The following is a 19,237-nucleotide window of genomic DNA, read 5'->3' as shown; positions in this document are numbered from 1 at the left end:
TAAGAGAAATTGAAAAGAATGCACGAGGATAGCTTGTCCTTGACTTCTGATAAGAAGCTGTAGTAGCCGTCGAGAGAATATCGACGAGTTTGAATCAAATCGGACCGGACGTTTTCGGCTTTTCCCCGGTCCATTAGACACTTCCCCTGGTATAAGATAAACGCCCAAGTGATAATCTAAAAGGCGTTATCTCGTCATACGTTGAAAAACGAGTTCTCGAATGATCATCTCTCTCTTTCTCTTCCTTTCACTCTTATCTTTAAACGGAAAGTTACGCGAAAGACACGAGAAATTTGCTCGTCGATATTAACAGGAGATTTCTGATGAGTACTAGAACGGTGATAGATGATCGACGTTGTTATCCTAGTAATTGAAGGGACAGTTCGAAGAGATAGAGAGAGATGGAGAGAGAGAAAGAGAGAGAGAGAGAGAGAGAGAGAGAGAGAGAGAGTAAGTGAGATGATTCGGTATTACGCGGTTTGCATTTGACAGAAATCTGGTGAACGTAAACGGGCTATAAATTCACACGATCTCACGACGATAAATCATGATATAGAGAGAAAAAGAGAGAGAGAGAGAGAGAGGGAGAGGGAGAGAAAAAGAGGGAGAGAGATAGCATTTTCATTAGCCGATATATCATTTATTATCAATAGATTCAGGGCCATCGTTGAAGTGTTAAATATCGTATAGTATCGTCCCTTGTAACGTTGGGTTATCACCCTAAAATTGTCACCGTTATTATCATCATCATCATCATCATCATCGTTGTCATCAATGCCATGAATAAATTACACGACAATGATTTCCTAAACAAGAAAGGAACGTAACTGAAAAGGTCGTAAATTCGATAAAACGAAAATACGATATGGAATTTCATCGATGTAGGCATCGATAAATCGAGACGATTTAACGAGAAGAATAATGCATCGCATTATCGATGCTATGCGGTATTACTCGTCAGCTAGCGCCATTAATTATTATTCTAATGGATGATATAGTATAGGGCCAATCTGTACGAGGACCACGTACGAAAACGTTGCGTTGTTGGTGCTGGTGCTAATATTGGCGTTAGTGTTAGTACTGGTAATGGTATTGGTGCTGGTGCTGGGGCTGGTGTTGCTGTCGCTGCAGAGCACAAGCAGCAACAACGCAGGCGTTTACAGATACGATGAATCATCGTCAGGCAGCGTGAATTAATAAATCGCAGGTACGGAGGGGAGAAAACGAACGTGAGCGTGTACACGCTTCGCTTGATCCTACCTATCTACCTACCTACGTTCCGCGAGTCCTCCTCCCGTTACCCAACCCCTATTCGATAGTCGTCGGACGAGGGTGTCGTATTTGTGAGAGGTGAAACGGCAGGGGGTGGAATAGGTCCTCGCGAATTCACCAATTTCGACCTCGTTAATGTCCACCCTCTATTTCTCTCTCTCTCTCTCTCTCTCTCTCTCTCTCTCTCTCTCTCTCTCTCTTTTTGTCGTCTCTTTTCCTCGTCTCCTGCCATCCTTTGACTCGTTGCTCCAACTGTAGATTAATGTTTACAGTCTGTATATGCAAGATTAATTAGTTAACCGAAATGGATATTAATGTAAAGTATATATATATATATATGTATATATATATGTATGTATATATGTATCTACATAGTTAACGTTCGAAAGATTATCTCGAAATTATAATCATTTACCTAATAAAGATTACGAAATGTCGAATAGAAATATATTTAAACATAAATAAAAAGATCAATCTTTATATTATATAAAATTTCAATAAACTTACGATCGTAATATATTTGACTGAAAAAAAGGTTTTATGATCATGATCAATTTGCTAAAAGAATTTGTAATTGTATAAAGGAAATGTAAGTATACCTATGTAAAAAGAAAATAAAAAGAAAAAAAAAAAGGAATAGAAAAAGAAGAAATATATATTAATTAAGTATAAAGAAACGTTAATCTTTTTTAATATTTCAAAAAAGAATTTAGTTATACAAAAAAAGATCTCATAAAGTTTCGAGCATAAATGGAAGAAAAAGATTTTACGATAATCGCTAACCTTTAATCTCTTTTATAATAATTACAATATCGCACTCGTAACGAAACCTTTTCTTTCTGCAAGAAGAGAACTAAATCCGTTTTTATTAACGCTAGCTCGCCTGTTATCACGTTTATTACACTTCTTATAAGAACGTCGATACTATAGATCCCTTACGACGTGCTCTCGATACTCATTGAAAAATCGATTAACAAAATTAATTAGAGATAAGGATGGTATCGTACTAAAGAGAGAGAGAGAGAGAGAGAGAGGGAGAGAGAGAGAGAGAGAGAAAGAGAGAGTGAACACATTTAGCTCGGTTTTCATTAATTTAGATACGGATCGATTAATCTGTCCACTTATTCAAATTAACCGTGAAGGTAAAATTACACCTGTCAATACGATTAACACGATAATTAATGTAATTGCCACGGTATTTTTTTTTACTACCACGATAGAATTTTCATTATTATTCAATAAGCTGATAATGATAAATTATTGTGTCTTATAATTAAATAGGATTAGATTCTCATATCAATAATGTGTTTATTTCACTGATATTCACCAATTACTACATTGTTTTTAATTACTTTTGACAATCCGTTAAGTCAATTAAAAACGCTAAATTTTTTTTTTTACGAAAGTTGGAAAATATTACACGATATCTATAGTGTAATGATTACAATGCTTATTATGTTTTTAGTTAATTTTTTTTCATAAAATTGAAATGTTTGTAGAATATTATGTTCGTTTACTTTAAAATCAAAGGAATATATACGTGTGAACTTGTTATTAATATTTGATATAATAATTTATATAATAATTTGATATAATATTTTACATATATTTGTAAATGCACATATAAACATTTTGTTTATTTATAATCTCATTTTGTTCTATTCGTTGCAGAAATAAAAATAATCAATAACAATTATTTTTTAGATGGCACATTTTTCATTTTAAATTATTATTTAGTTATATATTTATGTTATTTAAAATTTTTTGTTAGCATATTCGATTCATAATAATTAATTTGTAAATTTTGTAAATAGTAAATTGTAAATTGATGATCATGGGTGATCATTGTGTTAATCAATTTTTATTAATTTAAATCAATATTTATTAATTCAAAAAAACAGTTAACGAACGAATAGAAATTAAATTTAACAGTAAATTCTTCATAAATTTATGTAACTTTAAAATTATATACGTTCGCATTTTTTATTTTATTTTCACATGAAATAACAAACTTAATTGTTATTTCATATTCGAAGATTAATATTTGCTATATGTATACTTATACTAAGTGTAAGATTTACGCATTATATATAATATAAAAAAAAGTATATTTTTTCATTTAATGTAATAATAGTTTCATTATTTTACAAATAGAAAAATTCTATTATTAGAACAATGAAATATTTTTTTTTGCAAGACATAAGAATACAAATTAGATTTATAAACTGTTAAAATTAATTTGATGGAAGGGGGATATAAAAAGTCGAAAAAGGGGGAAAAATATTAACAAAAAATACATCCGAATTTGTTAGAGAAGAGATCCGATGGTAAAATCATTGTTCAAACGTCGAACGAATTGACTCAAATCGTAAATCGTGCGGCTGGGTTGCAAGAACAGAACGGCTTGCACGTACACACGATTGATGGTTCACGAATAGAACGAACGTACGCAGGAAAATCGCAAGCGGGCCAATATTTACGAGCGTTCGCGAATTCATCGTAGAGCAGCAGCAGCAGCAGCAGCAGCAGCAGCAGCAGCAACAGCAGCAGCAGCAGCAGCAGCAGCAGCAGCAACAGCAACAACAACGGCAATAGCAGCAGCACCAATAGCATCAGCAGTAGTAGCTCGACGAGGATACGGCCGATTTCGTGCTCGTTAACGGCGAAAGGGCGAACTCGTGTGGCCCTTTTGGCGTGTTGTAGGGACGTGCCGATATCGGAACGCGTCCCGCTAATTTCCACATCGACAAATTATACGACGCGACTAATGGGACACGCGCCAACATTACGGCTCGTACACACATAGAGAATATTCCGAGGAATACGATCGGTAGTCCCTTCCGTTCTAACTATATATGCGTATAAGAGAGAGAGACAGAGAGAGAGAGAGAGAGAGAGTGTCATAGGATCGGGTTAATTAAGGGAAATCGATCGAGGACATTTGGTAAGGTATCCCTACAACCCTATACCCTCTCCTCATCCTCGATAACGCAACCCTGCCATGAGAAATATCATTGCATTGCCCGTAGAATTTATGATCCTGTCTGTAGGCTTGCGTTCGGTGATTATCTATGATCGCTAGCAGCTGCCTGTCTCGATCATTTTTCTCATTTTTCATTTTTTCTTCTTCTTCTTCTTCTTCTTCTTATTCTTATTCTTTTCATTGACATGCACTAAGTTTCTAACCAATTGAAACGTAAGATGATATAGGATAAAGGATAATACGTTATTGATAAAACGTAGAAAGAAATTCTTCAAAAGTCTTTCCCTTTTCTTTTTTCTTTTTCACTTAGGTTTTATTCGATTAAATTGTTCGATAGGTTTTAAATCGAAAGAAAGAGAAAGAGAAAAAGAGAGAGAGAGAGAGAGAAAAGAAAAAGATAAAATTCGTTACATGCCGAATCTTATAGTAGAAAATCGTATGATCGCGTTTCCCTCGATTCTTCCGTTCGAGAGAGTGCTACTCTAAAAAAGATCAAACGAATAAAAAATGATATATATATATATATGTGTGTGTATGTGTATGTGTATGTATATATACTTAACTAACGAACTTGTACAAAGTAGAAAGAATTGTGAACCAGTCTCTCTCTTTCTCTCTTTCATCATCTCTTTTCCTCTTTCTTTCTCACGTTCCTCTCCATTTCCAACGATCTAATTACGGCTTCTCTTGAAGCACCCGTTCGACCACCACCCATCCAGACAACCACTATTGAGAGATCCCAATGGGGGATGTCGATACGGAATTCGATAAAACCTGGCTGACCTTCTCGTTCTCTTTTTATCGCGATCTTCAAACTAACGAACTATCTCGATCGTATAACGAGATCTTCTTTAACAATCGAAAAAGAGCTGTTCAGTTTTCGTACCTTTAATCCGAACTTTAGTTTCATTTAATCGGACCTTTGACACGTTAAAAAGTTATCAGATATAGAAAGCTTATGGACCTTTAGCTCGTATAGAAAAGTTAGTTGTCCTCTTTTTATCTCGTGAGATATAACGCGGGAAAATTTAAAATGTAAATCTATAAGTATCGAAAGGAATGGTATTAATCAAAAAAAGGAAAAATTTTTCTTTCTTTTTTTTTTTCGTTTTCCGAGATTCGAAATCGAATTTGCATAGTTAGCTTTCTTTGTATATCTATTTCACTCTCGCGCTCACTATATCCGCGTGACTCCAACAGAATACCGTTTTTCTCTTCTGTCACGGTGGAAGATAGCAAAGTCTGGCCGAGATGCTGTTTACGTCGTTCGCAACAACCACGATCAGAGCAAACTCTCTTTCGACCGATAACACGTTCGATGATTTATGGTAACCGATAATAGGTCCATACTACGTTCAATCCCTGCGGGAACGCCGTCTCGGAAAGGCGATCGACTTTCCAGGAGATTCGACGGAGGCTTTCGACCGTATACGAATGAGATACACGTATGATCGAGATCCCTTCCTATTTTCTTTTTAGAGATTTGAGATAACTTTTGAAATTAATCCTTTGCTGGTATCTGACCACTGCTTCAAGACCTTTGAATATAAATATAAATATAAATATAAATATAAATATAAATATTTATATATATATATATATATATATATATATATATATATATATAAATATCAATGAATATAAATGAGCCTATGAAAATTCTATGAAATATTGCCAACAATTTTTAAAACAAAAAAACAAAATAATATTTGATTCCAGGTGGATTTCTTGGTGACATAGCACTGCCCAACATCAAGTACGAAACAGAATGGCGACAGCAAAAGTTGAATAAGTCGTACCTTGAGGAATTGGAAAAATACAGAGAGGAGGTATTAAAGGAAGGTCTTCAAGTCGAAGAGGAAGGTCTTACCGGTAAATGAATAATTTTCTTTTCATAGACTTTAATTATATCCGAAGAATTAATTATATTATATTTAATTATATCAATAAGAGATAAGATCAAATGGTACGTATTCTTTACAGAGATATTACAGTTCAAAAATGAGCACGACATGAACAATGAGGCTCATCGTGAGGAAGAAGAGAGCGTAGTCTCTCAAGGGAAACCTGAACCGATCATGGTGGATCGCAATCAGTATAGCATGGGCGGCGAATTCGAGGATGGATTTATCTTTAACGTTAGGAACGGTGATACTAATCCTGAAATAAAGGAGGAGGGCATTGAAATCAGGTAAATGATAATGTCTTTTTTTTTAATCCCTTTATCAATATCAATTGAGCATATTTATTGTTCATTAGATTAGAATCGACGACTCTTCCGGCGAAAAAGAGACACTTGGCTCATCGACAGAATTATTTGACGATAACCGAAACTTCAAATATTAGAGAAGGTAGGATCAAGCAAACGACACCGAAGATACCCGATGACATAGATTTTTCAATCGGTTCAACAACGGCAAAGACTAGAAATGCTCAAGAAGATAACATCGAAGAAATAGGAGGTTATATGTCTACAATTAGGCCGGAAACAACGACGCAAGATAGATCGAAACAACGTCATCGTCGTCATCATCGTAGAAGGTATGTTTAGTTTAACGTTTCTAACAACGTGAAAATTAATATCTTTCAATATGATTAATTTATCTTTAACTCGAGAATTTCGAAATAATAAACACGCTGGAACAGTTCATGTTGTTATATATATATATATATATATATATACAAAAATAAACAAAAAAAAAACAAAAAAAAAGATAAATAAATAAGAAAAAAAAAAATAAAAAACATAGTCAGGAAAGAAAGAACTTAAGTGAAAAAAATAACTCAACATTCTCTGACGTAAACTGCTCCAACAAATTTCGAACTTCAACCTGACGAGAATATCCGGAAGGAAGAAAGAGAGCAAGAGAGAGAGAGAGAGAGATAGAGATAGAGAGAGAGAGAGAGAGAGAGAAGGAGGAAGAGAGAAAGAGAGCAAGAGAGAGAGAGAGAGAGAGAGAGAGAGAGAGAGAAGGAGGAAGAGAGAAAGAGAGATCCGTGGTTGATAGTTGACTGAAGAGTTTGTCAAAGTTATGTCGAAGATACGCGCTCATCGTAAGTCCACGGAGGGAACTACCAGGGCGACTATCGTGTCAGAAGTTAAGTCCATTAGACGCGAGACGTAATAGATTTTACCGAATTATCAAAGTTAACCGCACTCAGCCTCCAACTCCGTACGTCTCTTGCAATCGGAGAAGCCACGGATCTTAATTACATCAAGCGAAGGATGCGGATCATTAATTTCTAGTTTATGTCGGCAACAAATTTTCTTTCTTGTTCGAATATATCCTGTCACACGCAGAGAGCCATTGCCCTTGTGCCTTTTCTTTTTCTTCTTTTTTCTTTCTTTTTTTTTTTTTCTTTTTTTTTTTTCTTTTTTTTATACTCGTACGGTCGAACGATCGGAAAAAGCCGAACGATGAGGAGCCTACTCGAAATGCTTTTTTCGGAGATTTTAGGGAGAAAGACTGAAAGGAAGAAAGAAATAGATAGGGAGAGGAAAAGAGAGAGAGAGAAAGAGAGAGAGAGAGAGAGAGAAAGGAAGGGAGTGCAGAGAACGGATTTGTCGTTAATTTTTTGGCGTACCTAACCCAATTCCAGTGGGAACGATTAAATCGAGCACGTGACTACACTCGTGGCAAGTTCGTTCTCGTAGACACAGATATACATACACACACGAGCAACGTACATGTATATATATATATATATTTATATACTATATATATATATATACTCTAAATGTATATATACTTGCTCAGTCACCCTCTTCCAATCCACCCTCTTCCTCTTACCACCCGTCTTCCCGGTGGTAGAGCCAACCGGCGATGCCAATAACAATGGCCGTCATCGTAAAGCTGGAAAATGGGGTCCGATACTGCCGTCCGAGCATTTTCAGCCCTCGAACTGCCAATAACCTGTCAGCATCGGCAACGCTCCACCCCCGATCAGGTATGTCGATCCTATATCTACTATTCTCCCTCTCTCTTTCTCTCTCTCTCACACACACGCAGCTCTCTATGTTTCTCGTCGACTGGATTTAACGTCGAACACCTGCTCGGTTCCTCTTTTTCCGCTTTTGACACGGCCATTGACTCGCATTTCATCCACTAAATGAAAGAAGAATTCTTATTATTGTCATACTCTCTATTCTTTTATAATAATTTTTATAACATTACACCTATCGTTGAGACTGACAAGATATATTGCGTATGTATCTATTTATACGTGTGTTCGTTTGTATACAAAACGAGATGTTACATAAATGTTCCTGGACCATCAACACCCCCCAACTAATAACAAATAGAGAGAGACAGAGAGAGAGAGAGAGAGAGAGAGAGAGAGAGAGAGAGAGGAAGAGAGAGGTGGAAACCCAAAAGGGATACGCGCGAGTGGATAGACGTAACGTATCTCTCTCGTAGTAGGTAGACGCATTTATGTGGGTTTCTCTTCTGTACGTGTTCATCGTCGACGGGTTCACGAAAGCGCCTGTTTACGGCCTGTATCCAACCCCGTGAAACACGATCACGTAGTGATTCTCCAATGAAGCTCCCGAAGAGAATTCCGAAGAGGATCAGACTGTCAGGCTACCGACTCTCCCTTTTGTCGTTGATAAATCGTGAGATAACGAAATTGCGGTAACGAGCGCGAAAGTTATACGATGCTTACTATCATTAGGATCACATGGAGTATTATCGAATAATTACGAAAGACGATACGTAGGAAATATAGGGAAGAATAATTGGTATAAAATGGAAAAAGGAAAAAGAAAAAGGTGAAATAAGGAAGAGGAAAAGAATAAATTGAAGCAATCGTAAAGAATGAATTAAATGTGAATTAAAAACTTTCTTTTCTTTTTTTTTTTTGTTTTTTTTTTTTACTATCCGAATGAAATATTCTTTATTTTTATCATTTTTTATTTTTTTTTTTTTTTTAAATTTCTTCAATTATTACCTCGATTACTTATACAGATATTAATTCGATAATAGGATTGGAGGATGATCTATGTATCTTTTATCTAAAGGGGGAGAAAAAAAAAGAAAAGAAAAAAAGAAATTCGAATTATCGAATGTAATTTGTCTTCGCGGAACTTTTTTTGTACTTGAACATGATTATAAATCTTGCCGAGTAATCGGCAAGGAAGTTTCACACGTTTAAAGGAGAATCGGAGGAGGGATTGGGAGAGAAGAGAACGCGTTCTCCCTTTATCGAGTGAGTTCCAGCTGTCGACGGCAAGACCCTTCTTAAAGCAAGGTCATCTCTCAAGGTCCGTCTCGAAAGTGCCGCCGGCCTGTTCGAGGTATCGAATTAAAGTACAGACTAAGTCACATTAATCTTACCAGGGGAACAATCTCATCGGGGTTTAAGCGTTACTCACTCTTTCTATCTTTCTCTTTCTCTCTCTCTCTCTCTCTCTCTCTCTCTCTCTCTCTTTCTCTCTTTCAAAAGTGTCAAGGGTGAGAAGACTCGTCGACGAAGGTGTTCGTACTACCGAGGTAACTTCATCCTATCGATTTCTGTATCTTTCCTACTTCTACTTTTACACCCTTCCTTAGTTCGTCTCTCTCTCTCTCTCTCTCTCTCTCTCTCTTTTCGCTCTCTTACTCTCTTTTTTTATTTAACTCTCCGTCTTTCGAGAAAATAGAGAAAAAGAAAAGTGCAAGAGACCGAAAGACGAGTGATTTATCGAGATCTCACCGAGAGAAATTTCGTATTCAGCGAATAGCATGTTCCTCCATTCAACCACGGATAGGCCTTCGTAACTCATCGTACTTCTCTCTACATATTCCTTTTCGTTCGATTTTTGATATCGGCCAGTCGTAGAAAAAGGAAATAGAAAACAGGCAACCACCAACGTCATCGGTCTTTGTCAGGTTTTTTTTTTGCTTTTCTTTCTTCTTTTTTTCCCCCTCGAAAAATCTGCTGACTAGGGATGAATTTTTCTTTCTCATTTTTCGTAGAGAAAATCAAAACGATTGATGAAGGACTGTTTTAAAATTTACATTCCCTTACGATCGATTCGTTACATACATATAAATACATACATATATATATGCACATACACACATACGTATATATCTACGTACGCGTACGAAAGGTCTATAAAGCCTTTCTTTTTCATTGGCTTTAGAAATTCTATAAAAATTCAATATTCATTTCGATTTGCTTTATGCCATCCTCAAGTACAATTATACATGGAAATGTTAAAAAATTCAATTCTCCCATTGAGAAGAAATAGTATCCACCGAGGACATTGGCACGATTCCAATTACCACAATGCCTCGTTGATTCTCGTTAGAATATTACTCCATTGTTTGCCACGCTACACCGTAACGTTCCATTGTTCTAATAAAAAAAAGAAATTAAAAAAAAAAAAAACACATTTAATGGACAACCAGTTCGCACTATATATCTCACCCTTCTCCCCTCTTTCGCTCTCTCTCTCTCTCTCTCTCTCACTCTCTCTCTCTCTCTTCTATCTCACTGTTACCAATGTCCGACGTTCCTGAAATATTCGCTATTCATCTCACCCAAGTTATATATATATACATATCTATGTACATTCATATACCTATATTATAGGTATAGTCAGGCGATGCTGTCAGCAGCAAGGCTACGCGAGAGATCCGATATTCCTATTTACAGATTCATTGTTTGACGATAGCGCTATATCTCCTGCGATTTAAACATCCCGCGCGAAAGCGGAACAGAAACGACGGAATATCGGGAGTTATTAATCGCCGGGAATAATCGTCTCGTTTATTGTCGCCTTCCAAACGACTCTACGTAACTCCGACTACTTTTTTCGCTTGTTTCTTTTTTTTTTGTTCTCCTTTTTTTTTCTTTCTTTCTTTCTTTCTTTCTTTCTATTTTCCTTCTCCCCTTTTTTTTCTTCTCGTTGATGGATAGATTTTTCAATTTTTACTCCCGTCCTTTTTTTCATTTTTCCCTTCTTGTTCCTTCCTTTTTTTCATTTTTTTTCTTTTGTTTTTTTTTCTTTCTTTCTTTTCTTTTTTCTTTTTTTTTTTTTTTGTCGCTCTTATCGTGCTGCTCCTCGCACGTATGTATGTACGTATGACGATCACGCGAAGAAAAGAAGAAAGAAAAAGAGTAAAAAAAAAAAGGAGAAAATAAAAAAAAATTGGAGCAACGCGAGCGTTCTCTCTTCACGCGTTTTCCGTCGCCCACGTGGCTGGGGATAAAAAAAGTGAAGAGAGAAAAAGAAAAAGGAAAAAAAGAAAGAAGAGAAAAGGAAAAAAAAGAAGATTAAGAGAAAAAAGATTCTACTTTTCTCACGCATTTTTTCGCGCGTAAATCGTACCGACTACGAGTGCCAAGCGTTCCTTTTCGTATTTTTGTTGTCCACATTCTTCTTCCTTTTTTCTTTCTTCTGCTTTTATTCTAATCCGCAAGATCGTCCACACGGATACGCGAACGCGTATGAAACCATTTTCTTTCAACGAAAACGAAGTAAGCTCCGCCGTTGGGAAAAAAAAAAAAGAATTACAAGAAAAGAAGCAAAAACAAAAGAAACAACAACAAAATAAAAAAAAAAAAAAAGAAAAAGAAAGAAAAAAAATCACAAAAGGGTGAAAACAAAAATTTATAAATTGTTAAATTCATTCATGAAAATTATAAACAAAACTCATTACTTATAATGTTACTTGTTTATCCATGAATCAATTTGTTTGATGAAAAATCATCGATCAATTGTTGTTTTTTAAAAATGAAAAAGAGGAACAAGAAAAGAGAAGGAAATAGAAAGAACAAGGGAAAAAAAAGGAAGAGAAAAGAAAGAGGGAAGAAAAAAGAAAATATCAATAAAAAATAATACCGATAAAAATCATTTAAAATGTTTACGAGGATATTCTTTACGAGTTTGTCCTATCGATTAATGTTCTCATTTAAGACGACATTGTGAACGCTCCCTTAACGAAACTCGTGAGAGTGCAGCTCGTTAATTAATTGTAATGCCGTACCGATTCAGAAACTCGTAGGCTGACTGCCGGCGCACTGTCGCTCGAGGAGACCCAGAGGGGTTGGAAGAGAGAGAGAGAGAAAGAGAGAGAGAGAGAAAGTAAAAGGGAGGTTAACTCCCTCTCTCTCTCTCTCTCGCTCTTTCGTTCTCCTATCGGACGGGGTGGCTGTGAGAGAATTACGCTCACCCGGTAATTAGTACTAATAAACGAGGGATAGGCACTGGCACTGCTGCTACTGCCACCGCCGTACGCGCGAGAGCTACGCACTTTAGTCCAATGTTTACGCGAGGGGAGAGAATTATTTTTCAAAGTGTCGACTAGGCACCCCCTTGCCTTCAACCACCACCAGCACGATTATCCTCTATTTTTTATTTCTTTCCGCGTATTCTTTTTTTGCATTCTTTCTTTCTTTCTTTCTTTCTTTCTTTCTTTCTTTCTTTCTTTCTTTCTCTCTCTCTCTCTTTCTCATTTTCTTTTCCTTTTTATATTTTTCTCTGGAATTTCTTTTTACGATAAATTGAAGAAATTAATCTAAAGGATAGTTAAATGTTTATCCAATTTATTCAATATAATTTTATCTAAAAATTTGTTTTCCTTTCCAATCCAAACGTAATTCTTACGAATCTCCCAATAGCTATCTCGTCGAATATTTATTAAGGAGAAATTTATTGTATATAATTTTGTCGATAATTAAATAAAAGTTATTCTATCTAATTTGATATATTTGATATATTTCGATTGCTTTTGATAATACCGAAATATATCTCAGATCTCTAAATTGTTTTGGAATATAAATAAATGTATATATTGATATTGTAAAATTATATGTATACATGAAAAATATTAAACATATTAAGATGTTAAATTAATTCATTAATCGTATTTCTTAATTTTTAGAGATAGATAGATAGATAGATAGATAGATAGATAGATAGATAGATAGATAGATAGATAGATAGATTTTTCTCTCAACAGAGAGAGAGAGAGAGAGAGAGAGAGAGAGACGCTTTTCTCATGAAGAATTTCTATGAAAGAAAATTAATTGCATTGAAAAAAAAAAAAAGAAAAAGAAAAGAAGAAAAGATTGAAGGATAGAATGAAATGCAGGCTTCATTGAATCTAGGATAGTAATGATCACCAAGAAGAGAATAATCAAAAAAGAAGAAAAAAGAAAAATGGAAAGATGATAGTTACTTGATAATTTTACTTTCAATCACCGCGGCTTCTTTTTTATTTGTATCTCTCAAATGTACATCGACACTGACTGGATCTTTTCGACTCATTTCTTCGCCTATCTATACTTTTCGAATTTATTCCCCGGTAGAGCCATGAAAAGCGCATTTGCCGCGATAGCAATTTCATTCCCTCTTTCATCCCTACCCCTAAGGCTTGTCGAAGAATCGTAAAAAACTACGGAACCACGACTACGGACCACGTTCGATTCGTACATTAAGTCTCGCTTTGTTGTTAGCTCTTGCGCAAGAGGAAGTAAAAAAAAAAAAAAAGAAGAAGAAGAAAAAAAAAGAAAATATCTTTCCGCAGGGTGCTGAGAAGCGAAACCTCGTATCATCTTTTTCGTTTTTTTTTTTTTTTTCTTTCTTTCTTTCCTTCATTCCTTCATCCTTTTTGTGGAAGACTCAACATTTTATTGAAACAACTAACGATTAATTCGTATTTCACGATTCAAACGTTTAATCAAATTCCCCTTTCGATTCAGTCATTTTCCTTTCATTTTCCTAAGTATTATTTTCTAGCTCGAGAACTTTCACCGATTAGATTCACGACTTCCTTCATTGTTGTCGATGAAACAGAAGGATGGGGAAAGGCAAATAAATCCGCCTTGAACAGAGAATGTGCTATAAAGAATGAAATATATATTTCTCGCAGGTGCGTTTACAATTTACGTACTAATTTGTTTCTTTACTCGTTTCATTTCATTAAACGATTGTGCTGGTGAAAATTAACTGAATGATATACATTCTAACTACATATATATTTTTTTAATGTATAATTTAATATATATATATATATATATATATATATATATATATATATAATTGAAAAAAAATATACATATGCTTGATATACATATGCATACGTATAAATAATCTAAATTATTTACATATTATATACATATGTAACATTACTTAGGTCATTTTCATAATCAAGAAGAAAAATGGTCGATAATCAAAGATAATTGAATTTAATTGACCTATTAACGCCATTGATCTTTAATTTATTTTTTTTTCTTCTTCTTCTTCTTCTTCTTCCTTCAAACAATCGATAAGAGGAAGAAATTCATAGGAGAGATAAAACTGCAATAGATAGAAATGGTAACGATCAAGGTAGTCATAAATTTGCGATTCTTTTGTAGAAAATAAGCGAACAATATCCTTGTCATTTTCCAGAGGCTCTCGACGGCGAAATCACCGAAGGAAAATTGTCCCTTTGCCCCGGGACACGGCGAATGATGTCTCGGACGAGGTCGTCTCGCTTCACGATAGGCGACTACGGTCCATTGAGTTTTACGACATGGACCACAAACCGAAATATCTTGCGAACAACGAGCGAGGTACAGAATCACTAGTCCACAATTTTCCAACGAGAAATCGAAGAGCCGCAACTGCAAGAAAGGAACGTGTCTGGGATCATGGTGTTATACCTTACGAGATCGATGGTAACTTTTCCGGAGCTCACAAGGCACTTTTCAAGCAAGCTATGAGACATTGGGAAAACTTTACTTGCGTCAAGTTCGTCGAGAGAGTACCAAGAGAACATCCTAATTATATTCTCTTCACGGAAAGACCCTGTGGGTGAGTTCTTACCTACCATCTCTGTGCATTATTTTATATAGCGATCATAAAATCATTTAAAAGAAAAAGAAGAAAATTAATTAATATTTTTCAATAAAATAGATTGGATCTGAAGAGATAAGAAAGAAAAAAAAATGTAAAGAAAAAAGAAAAAAGAAGAAGAAAAGAAGGGGAATATTTATATATAAAATAATTACAACGATTAAAAAAATATAGATGTACTTTCTATATCTTGTATCACGTTCAGATTTTCCATTCTCACGTGCTCATACATATTCTAAGATTAATGTATGGGATTAAAATCGTTTGATAGAATAATGAATATTTAAATATAATGTTAGATCCAACGATTGAAAGAAAGATATTTTTATTTAAAATAGAATAGAACTAAATTATACGTATACCGTATTTTTTATTTTTTGCAGTTTACATTCTCATATATTCATGTATATTATAAAACTTAAAGTAAAGTAATAAGATCACTTGATATAATAATGAATATTTCAATAAAATATTAAGTAAAACGATTAAGAGAAGAGATTAAGTTTTTATATAAAACAAAACATATAGACAAGGTCTAGGTATGTTTTATATTATATATTTTTCATATTTAACATTCTCACGTATTCATATACATATATCATCAGATTTTCGTGAAGTTCAAAATATTGGAGTCATTTGAAAAATTTGTGATTACTTTCTTTCTCTTTTCTTTTTTTTTTGTTTTTAATACAGAAATTCAATTCTAAAAATGGGACTCATCTTAAACATAAAAAAATAATAAAAATAGTCGGAAATGGTCTTAAAAAAAAAATGTGCAAGTATGTGCATCGTCTTTTATATGTTTCGCATTCTCACATATTCACAAACGTTATCATATGATTTGATTATAAACCGATAAAGAACATTAGTTATACGCGCAAATCTATTTCCGATAATACATTCCTTTGACTTATTTTCTTTGTATTTCTTTCCTATGCCATCTCCAGATGCTGTTCCTTCGTCGGGAAAAGAGGTAACGGACCGCAAGCAATCAGTATCGGAAAAAACTGTGACAAGTTTGGTATAGTCGTTCATGAACTGGGCCACGTCGTTGGCTTCTGGCACGAACACACCAGGCCGGATCGAGATCGACACGTACAAATCATTCGCGACAACATCATGAGTGGTGAGTAAGTGGAACCTTCCAGAGGGTGAGCTTTCAATTTCGTCCAAAGCTGATAGAGCCGCCCTGTCTAATTAACACGATTATTTGCAAAAGCGCTCGTAGCGTATCGCAATTATATGATGGAGTCCATTGGCTCGTCCTGATTCTAAACGGAAGGAGAGGTCAAAGCTTGAGAGAGAGAGAGAGAGAGAGAGAGAGAAAGGTGTAAAATTTAATTTCGATCGGATCAGATTAGGCTGAGCGTGTTCCATTTTTTCCCAATTTCTCCGTAATAGCTATTTCGTTTGGTCGCCGTAGAAAGAATTATACTCACTTTTCACGATCTAGCGAACTAAAATTAACGATGACGATAAATTTTTAAAATGCATATATATATATATATATATATATATATATATGTATATATACATACATATATACGCACATGATTCATCATCGAGACATTTGGAAAATCATTACTTCAAGTTACATTCGAATTTCCCGCTATTCTCCTCATACTCATTGATGGGACATTCAAATAGCTAAACGCACTATGTTTGGTGAACGTGCAACCGGATTTATCCAAGCGTAGATATACATCGTACGTGACTGGAGCAACGTTTAAGCGAGGAAAGATGTCCCGAGAGCTGAAGTGGAGAGAAGGGATCACTAACAATGGGATCGAGTTTGCTTTCGTAGCAAATGACTTTGCGCGGTAGATAAATGGGCCAATTTGTGGCAAGGCACATGGCAAATCTCGGTAATCCTTAACAACGTAGAAGCTGGAATGGTAGGGAATATTGTAATATTTGCTTGCAAGTTGGATAACGCACCGATCGTCCCTCGATTAATGTTACGATAGTGGAAGGTTAAACATGGCTGTGTAAGTTTGATCGAACCATCGCCGTTATTATTTCAGAGACAGAAATCGGTTTACTGTATAAACGTATGAGACCTTTATCTTCATGTTTGCGTTAATATTCATTCGCTTTTGCCTAATCGAAACATGAATCACATATTCTATGTATACCTGGAAACAAATGCCTATTAAACATTTTCAGGTCAGGAATATAACTTTAATAAATTGACGGATGAAGAAGTGAACTCGTTGGGTCTGCCATACGATTACGATTCTATCATGCATTACGCCAAGAATACATTTTCCAAGGGCATTTATTTGGACACGATTTTACCTATAGAGAATCACGGAAAGAAACGGCCTGAGATCGGCCAAAGGATACGGCTAAGCGAGGGTGATATCGCTCAAACGAATCTTCTTTACAAATGCTACAGTAAGAATACTTGGAATTGATCGTTCAAAATGATTACATAATAGGAGGATATTAATAACAATTTTTTTTTCTTTTTTATCAATCGACTAGAATGTGGTAGAACTTTTCAAGAAAATAGCGGTAGCTTTGGTTCACCAACTCACCCTAACAGTTCTCCAGCGATTGATGGAGAACGGTGCGAGTGGAGGATCACTGCTACCCACGGAGAAAGAATTGTTCTGAATATAACGTCCTTGGATATCTTCAAAAGTGATTATTGCCGTAGCGATTATCTCGAAATTCGTGATGGATATTGGTACAAAAGTCATGTACTCGGTAGGTATAATTTTCTCATCTGATCGTTTGAAATTAATCGTTAATCGTTCGACAAAAATCATATGGTAATATACAAGAAATATAAATTGCTTTTTACGTCGCGATTCGATTTGCAATAACCTTCCAATTTCCCTGACTCGTATCAATTAACTCATGGAATTCAATTTCGTAATGGAAATTAAAGTTTTCCCTTTCTCCCGTCATTAACTATAATTAAAGTGCTATATCGCAGAATCATTCGTCGAGATAATAAAGTGTATAATCCATGAAAAGTATCCCTTTGATCTCAAAAATACCAACATTTATACGATTGGTAGGTCGTTTTTGCGGGAGTGGCAAGATTCATGAACCAGTGGTATCTACCGGAAGTCGTATGCTCGTAACTTATGTTACTTCCGAACGTCAAAGCGGCCATCGTGGTTTTACGGCAAGTTACGAAGCAGTCTGCGGTGGTGATGTCGAATTGGATGGCGTTGGTCATTTGGAATCACCTAATTATCCTGAAGAGTATCAGTCAAGTAAAGAATGCGTTTGGAAACTCTCCGTACCGCAGGATTATCAGGTCGCTTTGAAATTTCAATCGTTCGAGATTGAAAATCACGACAATTGCGTCTATGACTATGTCGAAATACGCGATGGTCACAATGCTGATTCCCCTTTGATCGGAGTCTATTGTGGCTATAAGATACCACCTGACATCAAATCTACTGGAAATAAATTGCTTGTTAAATTTGTTAGCGATGGATCCGTACAAAAAGCTGGATTCTCGGCAACTTTCATGAAAGGTACGTTTTCATTAATATCGTCGATAGTTTAATAAAATAAATTGTTTGATAAGTGTTACGAAAAGTCATAATTTTTTTTATTATTATTATTATTATTTTTTTTCTTTTTATTAGAATTCGATGAGTGTGAGTTGACCAATCATGGATGCGAACATGACTGTATAAATACTCTTGGTGGATTCGAGTGCTCTTGTAAAATCGGATACGAATTGCATTCTGATGGGAAACATTGTGAGGGTGAGTCCGTTATTGATCTTCATAATTTTTCTGTTGAGATTAAATATTGAAATTTATTGAAACCTTTCAGATGCATGCGGTGGTATTTTCGACGATAGCAATGGCACAATTACCAGTCCCTCTTTCCCAGAAACTTATCCAGGAAACAAAAATTGTATTTGGGAGATTATAGCACCACCACAATATCGTATCACTTTGAACTTCACTCATTTCGATCTCGAAGGCAATAATGCCTATCAACAAGAATGCGAATATGATTCTCTCGAAATAGCTAGCAAACTTGGTGATGATATTCTCAGAAAGCATGGAATTTTCTGTGGTGTTAGGTTACCACCAATGATCACATCGGAAGGCAACTCCATGAGGATCGTATTCACATCAGATAACAGGTTGAACGATCGACGAATAGATTTCAAA

General features: G+C 35.3%; 1 protein-coding gene across 5 annotated transcripts in view; it reads left to right on the top strand.

The window, feature by feature from the left end:
- Positions 1-19,237, top strand: part of LOC124425793 (bone morphogenetic protein 1) — a 43,456-nt gene that overhangs the window by 19,838 nt on the left and 4,381 nt on the right. For all 5 annotated transcript variants that reach the window (XM_046967090.1, XM_046967003.1, XM_046966911.1 and 2 more), the window contains 10 exons: positions 5,975-6,127; positions 6,239-6,446; positions 6,515-6,796; positions 14,640-15,044; positions 16,034-16,212; positions 17,253-17,483; positions 17,574-17,798; positions 18,116-18,583; positions 18,698-18,820; positions 18,891-19,209. In XM_046967090.1, the coding sequence (XP_046823046.1) occupies positions 5,975-6,127; positions 6,239-6,446; positions 6,515-6,796; positions 14,640-15,044; positions 16,034-16,212; positions 17,253-17,483; positions 17,574-17,798; positions 18,116-18,583; positions 18,698-18,820; positions 18,891-19,209 (2,593 nt within the window). The remainder of the gene's footprint in view (positions 1-5,974; positions 6,128-6,238; positions 6,447-6,514; positions 6,797-14,639; positions 15,045-16,033; positions 16,213-17,252; positions 17,484-17,573; positions 17,799-18,115; positions 18,584-18,697; positions 18,821-18,890; positions 19,210-19,237) is intronic.

Source organism: Vespa crabro, chromosome 1, assembly GCF_910589235.1.
Source record: "Vespa crabro chromosome 1, iyVesCrab1.2, whole genome shotgun sequence".
Taxonomy (NCBI): domain Eukaryota; kingdom Metazoa; phylum Arthropoda; class Insecta; order Hymenoptera; family Vespidae; genus Vespa; species Vespa crabro.
The sequence above is the reverse complement of the archived record's forward strand: the minus strand, read 5'-3'. Positions and strand labels throughout refer to the sequence as shown.